The sequence below is a fragment of the Indicator indicator genome, chromosome Z, assembly GCF_027791375.1.
Source record: "Indicator indicator isolate 239-I01 chromosome Z, UM_Iind_1.1, whole genome shotgun sequence".
Lineage (NCBI taxonomy): Eukaryota > Metazoa > Chordata > Aves > Piciformes > Indicatoridae > Indicator > Indicator indicator.
The window spans coordinates 61,319,453-61,340,355 of record NC_072053.1 but is presented as its reverse complement, the minus strand read 5'-3'; the positions used below and the strand labels follow the sequence as shown (position 1 = coordinate 61,340,355).

General features: G+C 40.7%; 1 protein-coding gene across 1 annotated transcript in view; it reads left to right on the top strand.

The window, feature by feature from the left end:
- The window catches only part of MAN2A1 (mannosidase alpha class 2A member 1), a 140,121-nt gene that overhangs the window by 95,871 nt on the left and 23,347 nt on the right, over nt 1-20,903 (top strand). The window contains exons 13-18 of the mRNA XM_054397387.1: nt 912-1,077; nt 2,813-3,043; nt 3,156-3,278; nt 4,585-4,699; nt 10,055-10,188; nt 10,845-10,986. Of these exons, the coding sequence (XP_054253362.1) occupies nt 912-1,077; nt 2,813-3,043; nt 3,156-3,278; nt 4,585-4,699; nt 10,055-10,188; nt 10,845-10,986 (911 nt within the window). The remainder of the gene's footprint in view (nt 1-911; nt 1,078-2,812; nt 3,044-3,155; nt 3,279-4,584; nt 4,700-10,054; nt 10,189-10,844; nt 10,987-20,903) is intronic.

Here is a 20,903-nt window from a genome sequence, read left to right as displayed (position 1 = left end):
ATTTCATGAAGAAGTAAACTGTATTCTGCAGTGGAAGCAGGGAGAATGAAGATAGAATATTGGTTCTGTTGTATGTCTCAGAAATTATTAGAAATTTCTGCAAGAGTTTTTTTCATTGTTAATCTTTTAAAAGATACAACAAAGAGGGAAAATTTGAGGAAACATAAATAAAGCATTATTTGAGCTTGGCAATGAAAAAAAGTACAGTAATGATACTACAAATGCATGAGACACTTTCATATAACTTACAACAAATGAAACTGAAAAAATAATAATGAAAACTTATGTAATAATAATAAGCATAGGCTGATAAAGCTGCTTTATTCAGTTTTAGGATAGATTCTTTTGGTTAGTAACATAATTTCTGTTCAAATGGAAGAACAGACATAAGATTTAGTAAAAATTAGTTAATCCATATGTACGTAGTAATAAGATTGCAATATAGATGAAGATGATTGTCATGGGGAATTTTGGCAAATTATAATTGAAATAATTCAGAACTTTCCCTTTATAGCAGAGATAAACTAGTTGGTTGAAGAGTATGTATCACATGTACAGCAGATTTTGTCATTACTTCATTGTTTCTAAATTATGTTAAAAAAACAGCAAATAAGAATGGTTCAGCAGTAAGTAGTAATTCTTTAGGAGCTAATATGGGAAATTGGTTTTGTTGTAAGGTTCTTTCAAAAGTGCTTGGAAAAATAATAGCATTAAGAAAAGAAGATATGCCAAGAGTGAATGTTAAATACCCATTGTTTCCTGGTTATGTTTTGCATATCTATTTGTTGTGGTATGTAGCTGTTGTTCTAATGCTGTTTTAATATTCTCTGTGTGAACTTTATGTGCAGTAACATTAAACCTAGAAGAGGAAGCTTGTTTACCAAAATTTGGCATTTTTTTTCTTTTTGCAGGTACCTCTTGGTATATAATCCTATGGAACAAGAACGATTTTCAGTGGTTTCAGTTAATGTAAATTCACCCAGAGTTAAATTATTATCTCCTTTGGGAAAACCTGTTACTGTCCAAATTAGTGCTCTTTGGGATGGAGCAACTACAGTATCACATGAAGCATATCAGGTACACTACTTTTAAGTAAAAATTAAAACATTAAAATGTTTTTTGACATATATTGTACCTTCACAGTGGAAGAAAAATGAGAGCATGCTTAGATATTGGCATTTCTGTCTTCTGCAGATAAAGCCAGGAATTCAGTCATTTTAAGGAAAAAGGAAACATGTTTTGCATAAATATTGCTTAAACTGTTAATTTGTCTTTTGTGATATGGTGTACTGCATCTAAAACGTCAGTTTCAGCTGCTTGAACAGGGAATACTGGATATTTGTCTTTCCCTCAACTTTTTAAGGCTGCTTTTTCCTTCAAGTGATAGTCTGCACACACAGTATCTACATGCTCAACATACGGAGTTGGGAGTGCAAAAGCTCAAGCATTTAGATACTGATTTTTCTGGGATCTTGAGGTCCTACCTGGAGTACTGCATTCAGCTCTGGGGTCTCTGACATGAGAAGGAGTGCGTCCAGAAGGGGGCCATGAGAATGAGGGCTGGAGCACCTTCTCTATAAGGTTAGGCTGAGAGGACTGGGGTTGTTGGAGAAGACTTCAGGGCAACCTTATAGTATCCTTCCAGTAATCTAAAGGGGAAAGATGGGTAGGGACTTTTTGCAAGGGCCTATAGTGATGGGACAAGGGGTAATGGCTTTAAACTGAAAGAGGATAGATTTAGAATAGGTATTAGGAAGAAGCTTTTCACCATCAGGATAGTGAAGCACTGGAACACCTGACAAGTTGTGGATGCTCATCCCTGCAAGTGCTCCCTGGAAGGCTGAGTTCGATAGGACTTCAAGCATCCTGGGTTATTGGAAAGCATCCCTACCCATGGCAGGAGAGTTGGAACCAGTTGGTCTTAGGTCCTTACCAACGCAACATATTCTATTTTTTAATTTTTTTTCATGTTCCGGATACAGAGGCTGGATAGTAGTCTTCATTACTCTTGTATTCAAGCTAGACAGATGGCTTTGAATCTACTTCTTGGTTTTGTCTTCAAGCAGTTTCTGAGGATTATTGAATTTTATGTCATTATAGAAAATTGTCCTTATCATGCATCAGCAACTGTATTTTATGAAATTATTAGTGATAAAATAGTAGTGTATTAATATAATAGAACTGTATTAATTCCAGTCTTACTTGCTTACTCATTTTGACTTGGGACCTAAGTTGAACTTGTTTCACGATAATTCAGTAAGTGTGTCTCAGTTTTCCTGCAAAGGGTTAGCCCCTCACAGCCACTTGGTAACTGTCCTTAGTAGGATGGGGTAGAGAATTGGAAGGGTAATAGTAAGAAAGCTTGAGGACTGAGATAAAGACATTGTGATAGGTAAAACAGAAACTGTGCTTGTAAGCAAGGTGAAATAAGGAATTATTCTTATTCTCACCAGCTGACGTTCAACCATTTCTAGGTAAGCAGGGCTTCATCACATGTAGCAGTTACTTGGAAAGACAAACAGCATACCTCAGAAAGTCTCTCCTTCCCCAGCTTTGTATTGCTAAGTGTATGTCATACAGTTCAGACTATCCCTTTGGTCAGATGCATCAGCTGTCTCAGCTGTCTTCTGTCCCAGTTTCTTGCTGTCCGGGCAGTGTGAGAAGCAGAAAGGATAGACAAAACATTCCTGAGGTACTACCATTATTTATATCAAAAAATAGTACCACATGACCATAAATTTAGTATGAAAAGTTGATATGTTGGTTGTTTTTTTTTTTATTAATTACTTATTTTTGGCTCCCCTCCCAACAGATCTCATTTGTGGCGCATCTACCACCTCTGGGGCTTGGAGTTTACCAGCTTTTGGAGGTTCAGAGTTCAGAATCAGTTTTAGCAGACTATACTATATACATGAAGAATAGTAGGCAGGAGAAACTAGACAGACTTTTCAAGATAAAAGAGATGGAGAATTCTGTGGACAATATAATCTTAGAAAATTCTTACATGAAATTATGGTTTTCTGGAATGTCTGGATTACTGGAGGTTAGTTGCATTATATTTTGATACACTATATTTTACTTTATGAAGAACTTCTGCTCTTATTTGTGGAAATCTAAATAAATCAACTATTTCAAACATGATTCTCTGTCCTTAGAAAATAAATACCAAAGAAGATGATAAAAATCATCAAATGAAGATGGAATTTGCCTGGTATGGAACTACAAGTAACCGGGATAAAAGTGGAGCTTACCTCTTTTTACCAGATGGAGATGCCAAGGTAAATCTTCCAGTTGCAGCAAGATTCCTGAAGTAACTTGGAGAATTCTGCAAATGTACATTGGAAGACTTAGTTTTCCCCAACACTGAAAGACAACTGTGTGGCTAGAAATAATGATATCAGTTACTGAAATGATTCAAAAACATCGTATTTCGTAAATCCAGATTTGGGTAAAAAAACAGTATTAATTTGGAAGCGTAAAAGTATATAGAATATTTATAATGAGCTAAAAAACTAAGATGCTGCCCTTGCAAAAAATCTAGTCAGGTGTGGTCATTCACTATCAGTAAAATAAGTTCATTTCCTGTGGTAAAAATGTGTAGGGCATACTGATTCACTTCTGCATTTCTTCACTTGTCTGATTCTTAAGATTTCTTTATTGTGAACGAGCAGCTTCCAGTTCAGTGTAGTACTTCTTTATCAGATATTAGCATATGAAGTTTAATATAATAATTAAGATACTGACTCCCAACTGATGAATGTAAAGATGGAGTAGCAAGCAAATGTTCTGATATAGTTGTCTATCAGTATATATATGAATAGCATGTTTTGCAGGTATTTTATTGGGCTTTTTGAGTGAAGTTGTTATTTATTGCTGTTGCCCTATAGTAGTAGTTGCATGTGTTGTATTTTCTTTTTGGCTTTAGACATGCTTATTATTTAACCTATTTTTAGCTTTATAGCCATTGATGTATTTCTGTGAAATGCATACTGTTCAATTTGGGATCAATTGCTTAGTTGTTGTTTTTTTTTAAATCATTGTTTATTTGTTGAAGATTTAAAATACTGTGACTACAGAAAGGGCTTCCTTTTCCTCTTTCAAAAGGATTTAGGGACTGATCCACAAGGCAGTGTAGAGACACCTTTCTTCATGCAGCACGTACCACTGATACAGTGAACTGTGACCGAACCAAATGGCAATTAAACCATCTACCACAGATTATGAAACTACAGTGTTTTGTTACTGGTTATCAAGTATAATTTTACTAGCAAAAGAACGCAATCCAGATGTTTGCAATATTAATATATTACTTTGGTTTGTCTGTAGACCTTGTTAAATGCATATTAATGCTCATAAAATACCTGTAAGAAATGTAATTAATGTTATTGTAATTTTAGGTAAAGGAAAATTGAGGCTCTGAAGTGAAGTTGCTGAATTTTAAATTAGGACTAAATTCTCAGGTTTTAGACTAATAGGACAGTTTAAAAAATTTGAGGATTAATATTTACTGAATATTGTTATTGGCACTATTTCTCTGCAAAACTTTCAAAATAATAATTCTAACTTCCCATGTTGGTTTTGTAGCCTTATATTTTTACAGATCCCCCTATCATAAGAGTTGCTCATGGAAGAATTTTCTCAGAAGTTGTATGTTTTTTCCACCATGTGACACATACCATGCGACTATACAAGGTCCAGGGTAAGAGACGTGAAATTCTTTCTCTCTCTATAGTTATTTTTCATCACTAACTTACTGGATCCTACCTGTCCTTTTCATTTTCAAATGCACTTCTGAACTAATGCAGAATTTGCCAGACGGAGACTTTACTGGGCCCAGTGCAACAGGATCCCTTTCTGAGCATCATGCTACTCACTAGCTGTCATGCTTGAATTTAGCAGATTTGTTGAAGATACTTCCTAGTATTTGGAAATTTTATAGAATGATCTGCCTACAAGGGGATCCTGAACTGCACTGGGTTATCTGAATGCTGTAGGTAGCTGTAAATAATGAAAATCAGAGAAAATTATTTTAGAAATATCTTGAAAAGATACTCTTTCTTTCATAGTGTCAAACTTATTGATGAAGATACAACAATACGTTCTCAAAAATTGCAGAGTGTAAGGTTGTTTGTTAGCAGCATTAATAGTGAAGTCTGATTTACTTACTCCAGAACCATAGACATGCTTTGGTTAACTGTGAGCTTCCTCTTTCTGTCTTTTATCTGCTGACAGAATCATCTGTTCTAATATTGATGCCAGCACTGAGCACTGGTTTACTATTAAGGGCATAGCTTCCTATCAGTTTTGCTTGGTTTTTATTCAGCTCTACTGTTCAGATACTGATTTCCAAGACAATTCTAGGAAAACTGTAACTGTGAAGACTCTGCCTTTCCATGATTAAATTGACCAGTGAAAAGTAAAAGGCAAGAGGAAATCATGGTGCCATTGTATTAACTTAGAATCACGGAGTCATAAAGGTTGGAAAAGACCTGTAAGATTCTGAAGTCCAACTGTCAACCTAATACAGGTTGGAAAACACCTCTAAGATCATCAAGTCCAACTGTTGACCTAATACCACCGTGACCACTAAACCATGTCCAAGAGTGCTGTCTCCACATTTTTTAAATACATCTAGGGATAATGACCCTACCACTTCTTTGGCATACTGTTCTGATGTTTGACCACTCATTTTTCCTAATGTCCAATCTAAATCTCTCATGGGCCAACTTGAGGCCATTTCCTTGTGTCTTACTGGTAGCTGTTTGAGAGAAGAAACCAACAGCACTTCACTACAGTCTCCTTTCAGGTAGTTGCAGAAAACAGAAAGGTCTCCCCTCAGCCTTTTCCCGACTAAATAATCCCAAGTGCCTCAGCTGTTCCTCATAAGATATTACTCTAGACCCCTTGCAAGTGTTGTCACCCTTCACTGGACACACTCTGGCAGTGCCATGTACTTCTTGTAGTGAGAGGCCCAAAGCTGAACACAGTATTCAAGGTGCAGTCTCACTAGTGCTGAGTACAGGGGCATGATCACTTCCCCACTCCTGCTGGCCACTCTATTCCTGTTACAGGTCAAGATGTTGTTGGCCTTCTTGGACACACTGCTGGCTCTTGTTCAGCTGGCTGTCAACCAGCACTCCCAGGTCCTTTTCCATGGGACAGTTTTCCAGTCATTCTGCCTTGAGTCTGTAGCATTTCATGGGGTTGTTGTCATGGAAGTACAGGATCAAGCACTTGGCCTCGTTAAACCTCATATGGTTGATGCCAGCCTACCGATCCCAGCCTGTCCAAGTTGCTCTACATAGCCTTTCTACCCTTGAGCAGATCAACACTTCTGCTCAATTTAGTGTCATCTGCAAATGTACCTACGGTGTACTTGGTTCCCTCATCTAGATAGTTGATAAAGATACTAAACAAATCTGGCCCCAAGACTGAGCCCTGAGGAACACAGCTTACGACTGACCACCAACTGGATTTATGTTCATTCGCCACAACTTGATGGACTCAGCCTTCCAGGCAGTTTTTAACCCAGCAAAAAGTAGACCTGTTTAAGCTATCCTTATCAGAATGCCGTGGGAAATGGTGTCAAAGGCTTTATTATCCAAGTAGACAACATCCACAGCCTTTCCCTCGTCCACTAGACAAGTCATCTAGTCATAGAATGAGATCAGGTTCATTAAGCAGGACATGCCCATCATGAAACCATGCTGACTGGGCCTTATTCCCTGTTTGTCTTACACATTTCTGTTGAAACTTGAATTAAAATGATCAAGTATATATTTTTGTAATTGAAGTAGAACACACATTCTCAGTTATTAATGTATTTGTGTTTACTCAGTGGAATTTTTCTGAAATATGCAAGCATTAGCTAGTGTTTTCAGCGTTTGAAACAACATATATACATATTAGCATACTGAAGGTGTCAAAGTTTTCTAAATGGTTTTCAAAATCTTACTTTTTTTTTTTTTGTTGTTGTGTGTTGGATTTTGGGTTTGGTTTTGTTGGGTTTTTTCCCATTTTTTTTATTGTCTTTTTTTTTTTTTTTAAAAAAAAAGGAAATGGCTGACCTACAGGTACTTTGGAAGTGTCCATTACTCTTTTCCACATTCCTTTTACATTTCAAAAATAGCATTGCCAGTTCATCTAATACAGTAATTCCCCATTAAATGCCAGATCACATTTCTTATGAATACAAACTAAGATGTGTAGCAATTTGTTGTCGAAGATCCTGAGGAAAGATGTTTATATTTAGAATTGTGGTTTTTTAATATATGTGGCTAATATTTTAAATGAGCTTAGACTGAAAGAAATCACACAGCTTGTGGTCAAGATGTGGTAGGTTGCCAAAAATATGTTGTGTGTGTTTTGGTAAATTAAACTTCTTAGGAAGGGAAAAACTTAGATAAAATAGATATCTATTGTAGTAAAGGGGAAGGGAAAAACCTGAAAAGTCTTTCTGGTTAGGATGAGGTTGTTTGGTTTTTTTAAATGGAGTTTTTCATAATATTCTCTTTTCTTATATTTGAGTGCCTCCCAGAAGTAGTATACTTTCAATTATCAGTGGAAATCACTTGCCAATTCTGAACACGTAATTGCTTCAATTAAAATGAGATATCTTGACATTTTACTAGATATGTACAGCAACAATGCATGTGTATGTCTATATATACATTTTAAATTTTTAAAGTAAATATTTGATACTCCTGTTGTAAACTGAATGCTTGCCAGGGAATGGAAAGCCTGATTGTATGACTCATCTAACTGCTTGTTAGTTCTTCCGAGTCCTTCAGCTTCTTTACTGATTTTGATAAAGAAACTGCTTTTTCCACTTTTGGCTTTAGAATTCTGTTGATATTTAGCAGAAAATAGACTTGACAGCTCTGTTCAGTATTAGTGAGAGAATGTTAACTTTTTCTGCTTCCATTGGCATCTGGTTTTGATATCAGCATGATTTTCACAGGATCATGGGATGTTAGGGGTTAGAAGGGACCTCTAGAGATAACTGAGTCCAACACCTCTGCCAGAGGACAGTGTAGGAATGCATCCAGATGGGTCTTTAAAGTCTCCAGAGAAGCCTCCAGATTCCACAACCTCTCGGGGGAGCCTGTTCCAGTGCTCTGTGACCCTTACAGTAAAGAAGTTCTTCCTCATGTTGAGGTGGAACTTCCTGTGCTGTAGTTTACATCCATTTCCCCTTCTCCTATGACAGAGTGCAAGTGAGAAGAAGGTGTCCCTTCCTTCCTCACACCCAGACCTCATATATTTACATACATTTATTAGACCCCCCCCCCCCACCTCAGTCCTCTCCTTTCCAGACTGAAAAGCCTTAGGTCTCTCAGCCTTTCCTCATAAGGCATTATCTCCAGTCCCTCCATTGGAGCCACAAGTAGATCACTGTCCCTCTTGAACTGGGAAGCCAAAAATTAACTGTTAATTTTTTTATCAAAAGTTTCTTATTTCATTGTAATTTATTTTTGTATTAAATTATACAGTGGAAAAGAGTTGAGAATAATTCATAATCTGGTCATTTTAAAATTGTAAACTAAAATATTGTATCCTTGTTCAATGTATTTGTGCTTTCATAGTCCTGCTTTAAAATAATTGGAAAATTTGCAACTAAGTGTGTCAAAAGTGGAGCATATAGGTTTGCTTTTTCCAAACTAGGTCTGGGAAAATAAAAATAACTATGTGAACCTTTATGTATTTATTTATTTTTAATTAGCACTGTAGTTAACATTTAACAGTTGCCAGTACTTCTGCAGGTGGTATTCAGTTTTTTTTTTTTTTAATGAGGAAACATACAGAGCTTGAGATCCTCTTCATGTGACAAAATTGCAATCTCGACTTCATTTTATATATTGAATAATAGCATGACAACTGAGGCAGGTGAACACTTGACACTATCATGTCAAGGTTCAGAATGGATTTTTTATAATTTGACAGAGTAAAAATGTTCTTAAGGAAACATTCTCACAAATGTAACTGTTAAAAAAATTTGGAAACTATGCAGAAGTTAAAAAAAGGTTGTGCTATACTCTGTCCATGTGCTTAGGAATCTAAGAATTTTGTTTCAAGATACATTGTCCTTCTGTAGAAGATTCAACAGTTCAGGAGCCCAAATTGATGAGAATGCCTCTGGGTCTTGTATCTAAGATTTTAAAATATTGTCTTTAAGTTTTAAAGGACTAATTTGGTTAATCAATCTGTCACCTTTTACTTTCTTCTGTTTACAATCTCTCGGACAAGCACAATGTAATTTTGTCTCACCTAGTCCCATATGACTACAGAAAGACTAGAAGTGGTCATGCTGCATGATGGTATGATTCCATTCCAAACTGTGTCTCCAAATGTTTGGAAAGGTCAGGTTATTTATTATTAAAAGTACTTAATTTTCAGTGCAAAGCACTGCAGAAAAAAAAATGTATTGAACATCTGTTTGCATCTTCAAATACTTACTCATTCTTTCAATAAGTAAGCATCTTTTCCCTGTCTTAATTGTGGTTGTATGTATGTGTGGTTTCTTAATTCATTGTTTTTAAGGAAGATTCTGCTTGTTTTGGTTAAAACAGCTGACCAGTTTCCTGCTTAGCGGAACAGTGTCTGTCAAGAAGCTGGTGATTTCATTCTTGTCTGTGAATGGCAACAGCTGCATAAAAACCAAGGGGAAAAGTAAATGGCTAGGTCTTGCTCCACCATATTTGCTGATAAAGACAGCACATAACAGTTGTGTGCTGTTTCCCACTGATTTACTGGAACCCACATTGATTCTTATTGCTAGTTGCTTGTGTTCAGTGAGTACTGAATTAAAAGTGTTGATGGATAATATGTTACATAAATTAATGTACATAATGTAACTGGCTTCAAATACCTAGTTAGATAAAAAGCAAAGGGAAGATTAGAAAGGCAAAACTAGATCACTGTGTTCTGGCAGCATGGTCCCAGGGGGCATTGCTACATATATATGTGGCAATAACTTTTGAAAACGGAGAGTTTCTTGGGGGGAGTTGTTTGTTTGTTTGGGGTTTTGTTTGTTTGTTTGTTTTTATAAATGTAGGTTTGGAAGGCCAGTCTCTTGAAGTTTCCAATATTGTGGATATTAGAGGAGAATATAATCGTGAGCTTGCAATGAGGATTTCATCTGACATAAACAGTCAAAACAGATTCTATACTGATCTTAATGGATATCAGGTAATTATGGTTTAGTAATTACAAATGCGTGCTGCTGTGGTAGAAATAAGTGATAAATTTTTGGAGGGTATAATTTTCTATTGATACTGCATCTGATGAAATACAGTGACTATTTTTTTAACTTGGACTCTGCAGCACACAAAAAATAAAGATTTTTTTTTCTTTACCTTCCTTGCTACAAGTAGTTTTGAAAATGCATTGAAAGCCATACCTGCTGAGTAAGAGACTACTTTTTTCCCAGTTAGCGTGTAGTGAATATTTGAACATGAGAATAATTTTAATACTGCTATTAATTTGTTATATACCATTTGAGAATTCCACTCACACTTTAGTTAAGTTCCCATTATAAGCCAACAAGTCCTTTTCTGTTAACTTGAATCTATTTTCTGCTTGCTGTCTAGAGGGGAAAGAATTTTCTCTCATTCTATAATTGCGATTATTGCATTTTTGATATGTTCCCTTGACAGATCTTTCACTTTTTTTTAAGTGTTCTTTGATCAAAAAAGTACAGCAAAGGTATAATTTCCAAAATCCAATCTCCAAAAAGCTCAATAATAAAAGTTGTGTCTGTAAAGCACATGGGATAACTGAGAAAATCCTTAAAATACAATGCATAAAAAGAATGCATTTTATTGAAGTTCATGTTCATATGGCAGATCCAGCCCAGACTGACGATGAGCAAATTGCCTGTCCAAGCAAATATCTATCCGATGACTACAATGGCTTATATCCAGGATGTTGGCATTCGTTTGACACTTCATTCAGCTCAGTCTCTAGGTGTTGCAAGCATGAAAAATGGTAAGTTTAAGATGATGGAAATGAAGGATGAAACAGCAAAACTCATTGGTTTGTTCTGTTTTGTACTGTTTTGGTAGCAGAGGTGTTAAGGTCGATGATGATTTTGGTATGTTTGTTTCTTTCTGGGTAGAAAGCACTAGTCTTAAAGTATACAGAGCATAGCCTAACATCACTGTCAAGGAAAACAACAGCAGATTTTGAAGACTAGAATCATGAAATAAATGACAAAAATTACCCTGGGTAAGAATCGATATTTGTTTCTTCTGAAGTGAAATCATACCTACTAAATTTAATGGAGCACTTTGAAAATGCTGATGAATGTGTTGAGAAGAAAAATCTCAAAGGGATGCAGTCCTGTCCCTTAAAGCAGAGGACGTTATGATGAATGTTCTGGAGGGATGGAAATGGAGGTTAGTTGTACTCTGTACTGCTACCAGAATGAGGAGGTATTTAGATAAAGCTAGCAAGTAGTGGTCAAAATAAGGCATATAGTGAGTAACATAAGATGTATCATTCTTTGCCGTAGTGTAGAGGAGGTATTTAGATAAAGCTAGCAAGTAGTGGTCAAAATAAGGCATATAGTGAGTAACATAAGATGTATCAATTTTGGCTGTAGTGTGTTGTGAGTTTAAATTTACACTGTTTTGAAAAACAATGCAGTGAATACTTGGGAGGGAAGGGGGGAAAGCCCATCAGAAACTGCCAAAACCTACTTCCCAGTTTCTTTCCAGAAAAATGTCATATTAATGTCTCTTCTGACGAAAGATGAATACTGTACTCGATTGATCAAAATATTAGCAAATATTTCAAGGCAAAAACTTAACACAGGCTGATGCTTTAACAAAGCTGTTGTGGAAAACACCTGACACAAGACCTAAAACACATTTTTCATGCCTTTCATTGCTAGAAACCAAATTCCCCTTGGCTTGATATTGTGAATAAATGATGCCACCAGATGGTTGTAGGTACTTGTTACATAGGTGCTCAAGACTAAATTAGTGTTCAGATTCTGGGTTACCTTGTAATAGCGTCCATATTTGTTCTTTCACAATCCTAATCTCTGCACTACAGAATAATGCAACATCTAAGTCCAAAGAGGCCCTTCCCCACAGTCTCTGTCCTCAAGTTGGGAAAGTTAAGGGTAACACTATTTGGTGTATTATGGTTATGTATCTGGGAGAAACTTGCTTCTCAGCACTGGTTTCAACCCAGTCAGAGGATATTACTGGCTTTCCCCCTACTGCAGTTAAATAAAAGAGCAAAAGATCTATCCCATACATAGATTAGTTTCTAAAATACGTCACTTTTTGGCAAACTCTATTATAATCATTCAAGGTTAAGAGATAGTTAGCAACATCAAATATTTACTCTGTACTCAGTTAAAAAAAAAAAGATAATGTATTCATCTTGTTATCATTAGGTATTATTTCATTATTGACTGTGCTTACTACCATTGTCCTGAGGGCATGTTGGACTTATAGAAGCATAGAGTCATAGAATGGTCTGGGTTGGAAGAGATCTCCAAAGGTCATCTAGTTCAACCCCTCTGTAGTAAGCAGGGGCATCCTCAATTAGACCAGCTTGCCCATACCCCCTATTGAGCCTCACGTCAAATATCTCCAGGTTTGGGGCCCCTCCCTGGGCAACCTCTTCCAGCGTTCCACAACCCTCATGGTAAAGAACCTGTTCGCAACATGCAATATAAATCTGTTCTTCTCTAGCTGGACGCAGTACTCCAGGGGAGGTCTCATTGGAGCAGAGTAAACTAGCAGAATCACCTTACTCAATGTGCTTGCCACGTATCTTTTGATGCAGTGCAGGATGCAACTGGTAATCAGGGCTTCAAGTGTGCACTCTCTGCTCATGTTCAGCTTCTCATCCATCGGCACCCCCAAGTCTTTTTTCACAGGGCTGCCTTCTGTCACCTCATCCCCCAGCCTGTATAGATAGTGAGGATTGTTCTGGCCCATGTGCAGAACCCTGCACTTGCTTTTGTTGAATTTCATGAGGTTCGCCTGGACCCACCTCTCCAGCTTGTACAGGTCCCTCTGGATGACATCCCGTGCCTCTGGTGTATCAACAACACCACTCAGCTTGGTGTTACCTGCAAACTTGCAGATGGTGCACTCAATCCTGCTGTCTGTATCATTGATAAAAATATTGAACAATACAAGTCCTAGTATGGACCCCTGAGGGACATCACTTGTCACTGTCATCCATCTGGACTTAAAGTCACTGAGCACTACCCACTCGATGCGACCACTATCCAGCCAATTCGTTATCCACTGAACAGTCCACCCATCAAATCCATATCTCTCCAACTTGGCAAGTAGGACGTTGTGGGGGACAGTGTCAAAGGCCTTGCTGAAGTCCAGATATATCACATCCACAGGTCATTCCTTATGTGCTGACATAGTCACTTTATCTTAGAAAGCCACTATGTTGGTCAGGCAGGATTTGCCCCTAGTAAAGCCATGCTGGCTGTCTTGAATCACCTCCCTGTCCTCCATGTGCCTCAGCATGCTACCTAGGAGATCTATTCCATGATCTTCCCAGGAATGAAGGTGAGGCTGACAGGTCAGTAGTTCCCACAGTCTTCCTTTTTGCCCTTTTTAAAAATGTGTGTCATAGTTCTGTTCTTCCACTCCCCAGGGACTTCACCTGACTGCCATGACTTTTCAAATATCATGGAGAGTGGCTTGGCAACTACATCAGCTAATTCCCTGAGGACTCTGGGATGCATTTCATCTGGTCCCATGGACTTGTATGTCTTCAGGTTCCTCAGATGATCATGCACCTTGTCTTTGCTTACAGTGGGAGGGACTTTGTCTCACTGGTCTCCCATCTTGTTGGCCATCAAGATGAGAGCCATGAAGAGAGGGGTTGGCAGTGAAGACTGAGGCAAATAGTTGTTGAGAATCTCAGCCTTCTCCTTATCCCTTATTACTAGTTCACCACTGTTGCTTATCTGGGGGGGGTACACTTTCTTTAGCCTTTGTTTTCTGGTTTATGTACCTTTCTTGGTTTTCTTTACATCCTTTGCCAAGTTCAGTTCAAGCTGCGCCTTGGCCTTCTGGACGTCGTCCCTACACAGCAAGGCAATGTCCCTAAAGTCTTCTCAGCATGCATGTCCCTTCTTCCATTTATTGTGTAGGCCTAGCCCTTTACTTTGACCAGCAGCTCATGAATCAGCCATGGTGGTCTCTTGCCCTCCTTGCACAATTTCTTACCTATGGGGATTGAGATAGAAAGCATCCTGGAAGATCTGCCAGTTCTGTTCCTCTCTTTTGTCCCTGAGGGCCATTTCCTACAGGGTCCTATTTACTAACTCCTTGAAGAGCTTTCCTAAAGTTTAGAGTCCTAGCTGTGCTTCTCATGGGCTTCATAGCCCTTTGGAACATTTAACTGCACTGGCTCATGATCACTGCAGCCTAGGCTGTCTTCAGCTTTAACATCTCTGATGACTTCACTGGCATTTGTGACCAACAGGTCCAGTAATGCATCCCCTCATGTAGGGCTGTTAATTTCTTGCCTTAAGAAATTGTCATCTAGGCACTCCAGGAGCCTCCTGGATTGCCTGCAGCTAGCTGTGCTACTTTTCCAAGAGAAGTCGGGGTAGTTAAAATCCCCTAGAAGGGTGAGAGTCTGTGATCGCAATGTCTCCTTCAGCTGCAGTGAGAATGCTCCTTCCGTAGGCTCTGCTTGTTCGGGTGGCCTGTAGTAGACTTCTACCACAAGATTCCCTTTGTTGTCCCGATCCCTAATTGCTACCCATAAGCTTTCCACCTGCTTGTGGCTATTCTTGACACTCTGTCCACTTCTTTACATAGAGGGAAACAGCTCCACGCCTTCTTTCTCTCCTTTCCCTTCTAAAGAGCTTGTAGCTATCAATAGCTGCACTCCAGTCATAGGATTCATCCTACCAAGTTTCTGTAATTGCCACTATGTCGTAGCTTTCCTGCAGCAGGGTAGCTTCACTTCCTCCTGTTTGTTGCCCATGCTGTGTGCATTGGTGTAGAGACACTTCAGCTGGGCTGTCTTAGAGGGGCACCCCATTTTTCCCCCAAGGCATTTTGTGGGAGCTATCCTTCTGTCTCCTGTTACCTCAGAGGCCCCTTGCTCACCTCTTTTGAACTTTGGCTTTGCTGCAGTGTTCACAGCTTGCTTCAGGGCAACAGGCTGAAGGCCCTTACTGTCTGGTGTGTCTTCCTGCCTCTTGTCACAGGCAGTTCTGATACTATTGTCACCATCTCCCACCTCAAGTGAAACGGCAGACTGATTGCTGTCCTTAGGCTCATCTCTAGTGCTCCGGGTTTTAACCCCCTCCTCCTTCAAGCCTTGTTTAAAACCCTTTCAATGAGCCCTGCCAACTCATGTGCCGGGATCTTTTTTCCCCTCCATCTGCCGCTAGTAGACCTGGTGTCATATAAAGTTTCTCAAGATCAAAAACCCCAAAACTGGTGGTGGCACAAGACTCTGAGTCACTTATTAATCATGTGTGATTTCCTGTTCTTTTCAGTATTCCTTTCTGCCACTGAGGGTATTAATTTAAAAAATACTTGTGCCCCTGATCCTTCAAAGAGTTTCCCCAGTTCCTTGAAGTCCATTTTGATTGCCTTTGGACTTCTGGTTTCGACCTCGTCACTTCCCACCAGCATGACTAGTAAGGGATAGTAGTCAGAGGGCTGTACAAGATTAGGCAGCCTTCTGGTAACATCTTTGACCCTAGCCCCAGCGAGGCAGCTGACTTTCCCATGACAGGGATCCAGCTGACATATGGGGCCCTATGTTCCCCGTAGAAGGGAATTGCAAATAGCAATTACCCTCCTTTTTTTTGTATGGGTAGAAGTCCTCATGTGAGCGGGAGACTGATTAACTTTTGGCAACCCCCCTGGATATATTTTCATTTGCCTCACCTTCGGCTTCCATTGCCCCATACTTATTGTGCAAGGGCAACTTGGAGGGTGAAGGTGGGTGTGAGGAGTTTCCCTCATAACAGGGACCTGTATCCGTTTCCCCTTTTTCTTGAGTCATCTTCCCTCACTGGGGGTCTGCAGAGCCTGGTTCCATGAGTCTAACTCCCTTTCACATTCTCTTACAATCCTTAGTCTTGTCACTTCTTCCTTCAGCTCAGCCACCAAGCTGAGCAGATCACTCACCTGTTCACACCTAACACAGGTGTTGTCTCCACCACTCTCCATTGCAAGTGCCAGTCTCCGACACTCTCCGCAGCCAAGGGCCTGGATACCTACATGTTTGCATGCGACCTCTGTCTGGGTATGCACAGTTTTTTAACAACAGTCTTCAGCTGAGTTGTAACCATGGCTGGATCTCTATGGGCAACTGACCTTGCAGGCTGCTGGGACATGCCTGGATGACTCACACTTTATTGGCCTTGCTCAGTGGGCTGGGATCTGTGATCTCTGTGCTCCTGGGGCATTTAAATAGCCTGCGATGGCTGGGGCTTGACCCACACTTGTCCCTGCCAGAGAAACTGGAAGCCGGTGTGGTGCTGCCCACTTTCCTGGTTACAGAAAGCCCACCTGGTCACTGAATAAAAAAAAACGCTAATTTCCAGCTCTGTCACTGGGGCTAACTGCTTGCAATGGTGGTCACTTGGCTGTTCTGAGCAAGTGAGAACAAAAGAGATCAAAAATGAAGCTGAAGGCTCTGTAGCTGCTGAAAATTATATGCTTCATAACATTTACTTTGAAGGCCCTCCAGGGTTCAAAAGGCATCCTGGAAGAAAATTCAAAAACATACGCTTAGGCGGGTGTGTTCAGTAGATGTGTATCTGTGTGTCTGAGACTGTGTTTCAAGGTGTAACCCACCATCTGAGATTTATATGAAGAGACATTTACTTCTCTCTTCTCATTCTTGGATTAGGATCAGGTTCCTTACTATGGAGCAGTTAATTCTCATAGTGTCAAATGATCTCAGCAGTATAGAATCACAGAATCACCTGAGTCTGAAGGGACCTCTAAAGGTCATCATTGCAGTGAGCAGGGACATCCTCAACTATATCAGGTCACCCAGAGCCCCACTGAGCCTCACTTTGAATATCTCAGGGATGGGGCCTCAACCGCCTCTATGCACAACCCGTTCCAGTGCTCAACCACCCTCACCGTAAAGAGCTTTTTCCTATCTAAAACTACTCTTCTTTAATTTTAAACCATTGCCTGTTGTCCTGTCACTGCAGGCCTTTGTAAGCAGTCCCTTGCCAGCCTTCTTGCAGGCCCTTCAGGTACTGGAAGGTGGTAATCAGGTCTCCACAGAACCTTCCCTTTTCCAGGCTGAACAACCCCATCTCCCTCAGCCTCTCCTTGCAGCAGTGGTGCCCCAGCCTGTGTCTGTGGCCCTTCTCTGGACCTGCTCCATCAGGTCAGTGTTGTTCCTGTATTGAGTGCTCCAGAGCTGGATGCAGTACTCCAGGTGCCATCTTATTAGAGCAGAGCAGCAGCCTCACCTCACTTGATCTGCTGGTCATGCTTGTTTTGATGCAGCACAGCCTGCAACTGGCCTTCTGGGCTACAAGCGCACACTGTCTATTCATGTCCAGCTCCTCATCAACACCCCCAAGTCCTTTTCCTCACAGCTGCTTTATATAACCTCCTCCCCCAGACTCTGTTGATCATGAGGGTTGTTCAGACCTGGGTGCAGGACCCTGCATTTGGTCTTGCTGAACCTGATGAGGCTGACCTGGGCCTACCCCTCCATCTTATCCATGTCCATCTGGTTGACATCCTGTCCCCATGGCTTATCAGCATCACCACTCAGCTTGATACCATCTATAAACTTGTTGATGCTGCAATCGATCCCACTGTCTATATCATTGATAAAAGAAAAAAACTGCTTTTCTCTGAGAGGAAAAAGACTCCTGAGACAAGAACTGGCAGGGTTGATTGATAGGTCTTTAAACTAATTTCGAAGGGGGAAGAGGGAAAAACGAGCCTCATTGAGGACATTCCTGGGACAATTCTGAGGCAGGGTACCAGCTCCATTGCTATCCCAGGGGCTGTAGGGGATAGTGGATTATGCAACACCCACAATGGTACAGATACTCCTCTGGTAAGTCTCTGAAGTGTCTGTATACTAACACAAGAAGCATGGGGAATAATCAGGATGAACTGGAAATCTGGGTGCACTTGCAGGTTATGGTCTTGTTGCAATTACAGAGACATGGTGGGACAGCTCCCATGACTGGAATGTGGTTATGGATGGCTATGTTCTTTTCAGGAAGGACAGGCTGACAAAGCAAGATGATGGAGTTGCTCTCTATGTGAATAAGCAACTGGAATGTGTTGAGCTGAACCCAGGGGAAGATGATAAAAGTGTCAAAAGCTTATGGGTAAGAGTGAAGGGATGTACAAAAATGGATGATACGATTGTGGGTCTTTACCACAGACCACCGAACGAGGAAGAAGCTACTGATGAGGCCTTTTACAGGCAGCTGGAAGTAGCCTCAAGATCAAGTGCCCTGGTGCACATGGGTGACTTCAACCACTCGGATATTAGTTGGGAAGATCACACAGCCAAGTACAAACAGTCCAAAAGGTTCCTGCAGTGCACTGATGGCAACTTTCTCCTGCAAGTACTTGAAGAACAAACAAGGAGAAGTGTAGTGCTTGACCTGATATTAACAAACAAAGAAGGACTGGTTGTAGATGTTAAGGTTGGGGGTAATCTTGATTCCAGTGACTATGACATGTTAGAGTTTAATATCAACAGACAAAGAAGCAGGGTGATAAGTCAAATTTCAACCCTGGACTTTAAGAGGGCCAACTTTCCCCTCTTCAAGACTCTACTTGGAAATATCCAGTCGACTAGGGCTCTGGAAGGAAGGGGGGCCCAAGAGAGTATTCAAATGTTACCTCATCCAAGCTCAAGAGAAATTTATTCCCTTGAAAAAAAAAATTAAGTAAGGCAAGCAGAAGACCTGCATGGATAAGCAAGGAACTTTTAGTAAAACTCAAAAACAAAAAGGAGGTTTACAATATGTGGAAAAAAGGACTAGTTAATTGGGAGGATTGTAGAGATATATCCAGAGAATGTAGAGATGCAACAAAGAAAGCCAAGGCCCTCCTGGAACCACCCTTGCCAGAGGGGTGAAAGAGAACAAGAAGAGTTTTTTCAAATACATCAATGATAAAAGGAAGAGCAGGCAAAAGGTGGGCCCACTGCTGAATGAGATGGGAGATACACTAACTGATGATGCAGAGATGGCAGAGTTGCTGAATGCCTTTTTTGCCTCAGTCTTCACTCCTAAGACCAGCCCTCAGGAACCTCAGTCTCTAGAAACAAGGGAGGAGAACTGAAGAGATACGGACATTCCGCTGGTCAGACCAGGGTAGAGCTCTCTTATACCATCTCAAGACACACAAATCCATGGGCCCGGATGGGATTCATCCACGAATTCTGAGAGAGCTGGCTGGTAACTGTTGCTGAACCACTCCCCATCATCTTTGAAAAGTCCCAGAGAACAGGAGAGGTGCCGGATGACTGGAAGAATGCAAATGTAACGCCAGTCTTCAAAAAAGGCAAGAAGGAGGACCCAAGCAACTACAGACCAGTCAGCCTCACCTTCATCCCTGGAAAGATGATGGAGCAGCTCATCCTGGAGGTCATCTCTAATCACATGGAAGACAAGAAGGTTATCAGGAGTAGCCAACATGGATTGACCAAGGGGAGATCCTGTCTAACTAAGCTGATAGCCTCTATGAAGTTATGACCAAGTGGGTAGATGAGGGAAGAGCAGTGGATGTCATGTATCTTGACTTCACTAAGGCTTTTGATACCGTCTCCCACAACATCCTCATAGAAGAGCTCAGGACATGTGACGTAGATGGCTGCTCAGTGAGGTGGATTGAAAACTGGCTCCACAACAGAGTTCAGAGTGTCCTAATCAGTGGCACAGAGTCAACTTGGAGGTCTGTGACAAGTGGGGATTGGTACTGGGTCCAGTTTAGTTCAGTATCTTTATCAACAACCTGGATGAGGGGATTGAGAGTACCCTCAGCAAGTATGCTGATGATACAAAACTGGGTGGGTGGCCAACACCCCGTAAGGCTGTGGAGCCATCCAACGTGACCTGGACAGGCTGGAGAGCTGGGTGCAGGCAAACCTCATGAAGTTTAATAAGGACAAGTGCAAGGTCCTACATCTGGGGAGAAATAACAACATGCACCAGTACAGGTTAGGGGCTGCCCTGCTGGAAAGCAGCTCCACAGAGAAAGACCTTAGAATGCTGGTTCTCCACGTTCTCCAATGAATAACAATGTGCTCTTGCGGCCAAGAGAGCCAATGGTATACTGGGGTTCATCAAGAAAGGTGTGTCCAGCAGGCCTAGGGAAGTTTGTCTACCTCTCTACTGTGTCCTGGTGAGACCACACCTGGAATACTGTGTCCAGTTTTCGGCTCCCCACTTCAAGATAGACAGAGAACTGCTGGAGAGAATCCAACGGAGAGCCACAAGGATGATTAGGGGACTTGAATATCTCCCCTATGAAGAGAGACTGAGATCCCTGGGGCTATTTAGTCTGAAGAAGAGAAGACTGAAAGGGGATCTCATAAATGTGTATGAATATCTGAGGGGTGGGTGTCAAGTGGAGGGGTTTAGGCTCTTTTTGGTGGTTCACAGTGATAAGACAAGGAAAAATGGGTTCAAACTTGAACATAGAAGATTTCACCTCAATATAGGGAGAAACTTCTTTACAGTGAGGGTGACAGAGTACTGAAACAGTCTGCCCAGGGGGGTTGTGGGGTCTCCTTCTCTGGAGACTTTCAAAACCCACCTGGATGCATTCCTGTGTAGACTACCCTGAGTGATCCTGCTTTGGCAGGGGGGATTGGACCCGAGGATCTCTTGCGGTCACTTCAAACCTCTGATACGCTGTGATACTGTGATACTAAACAATACA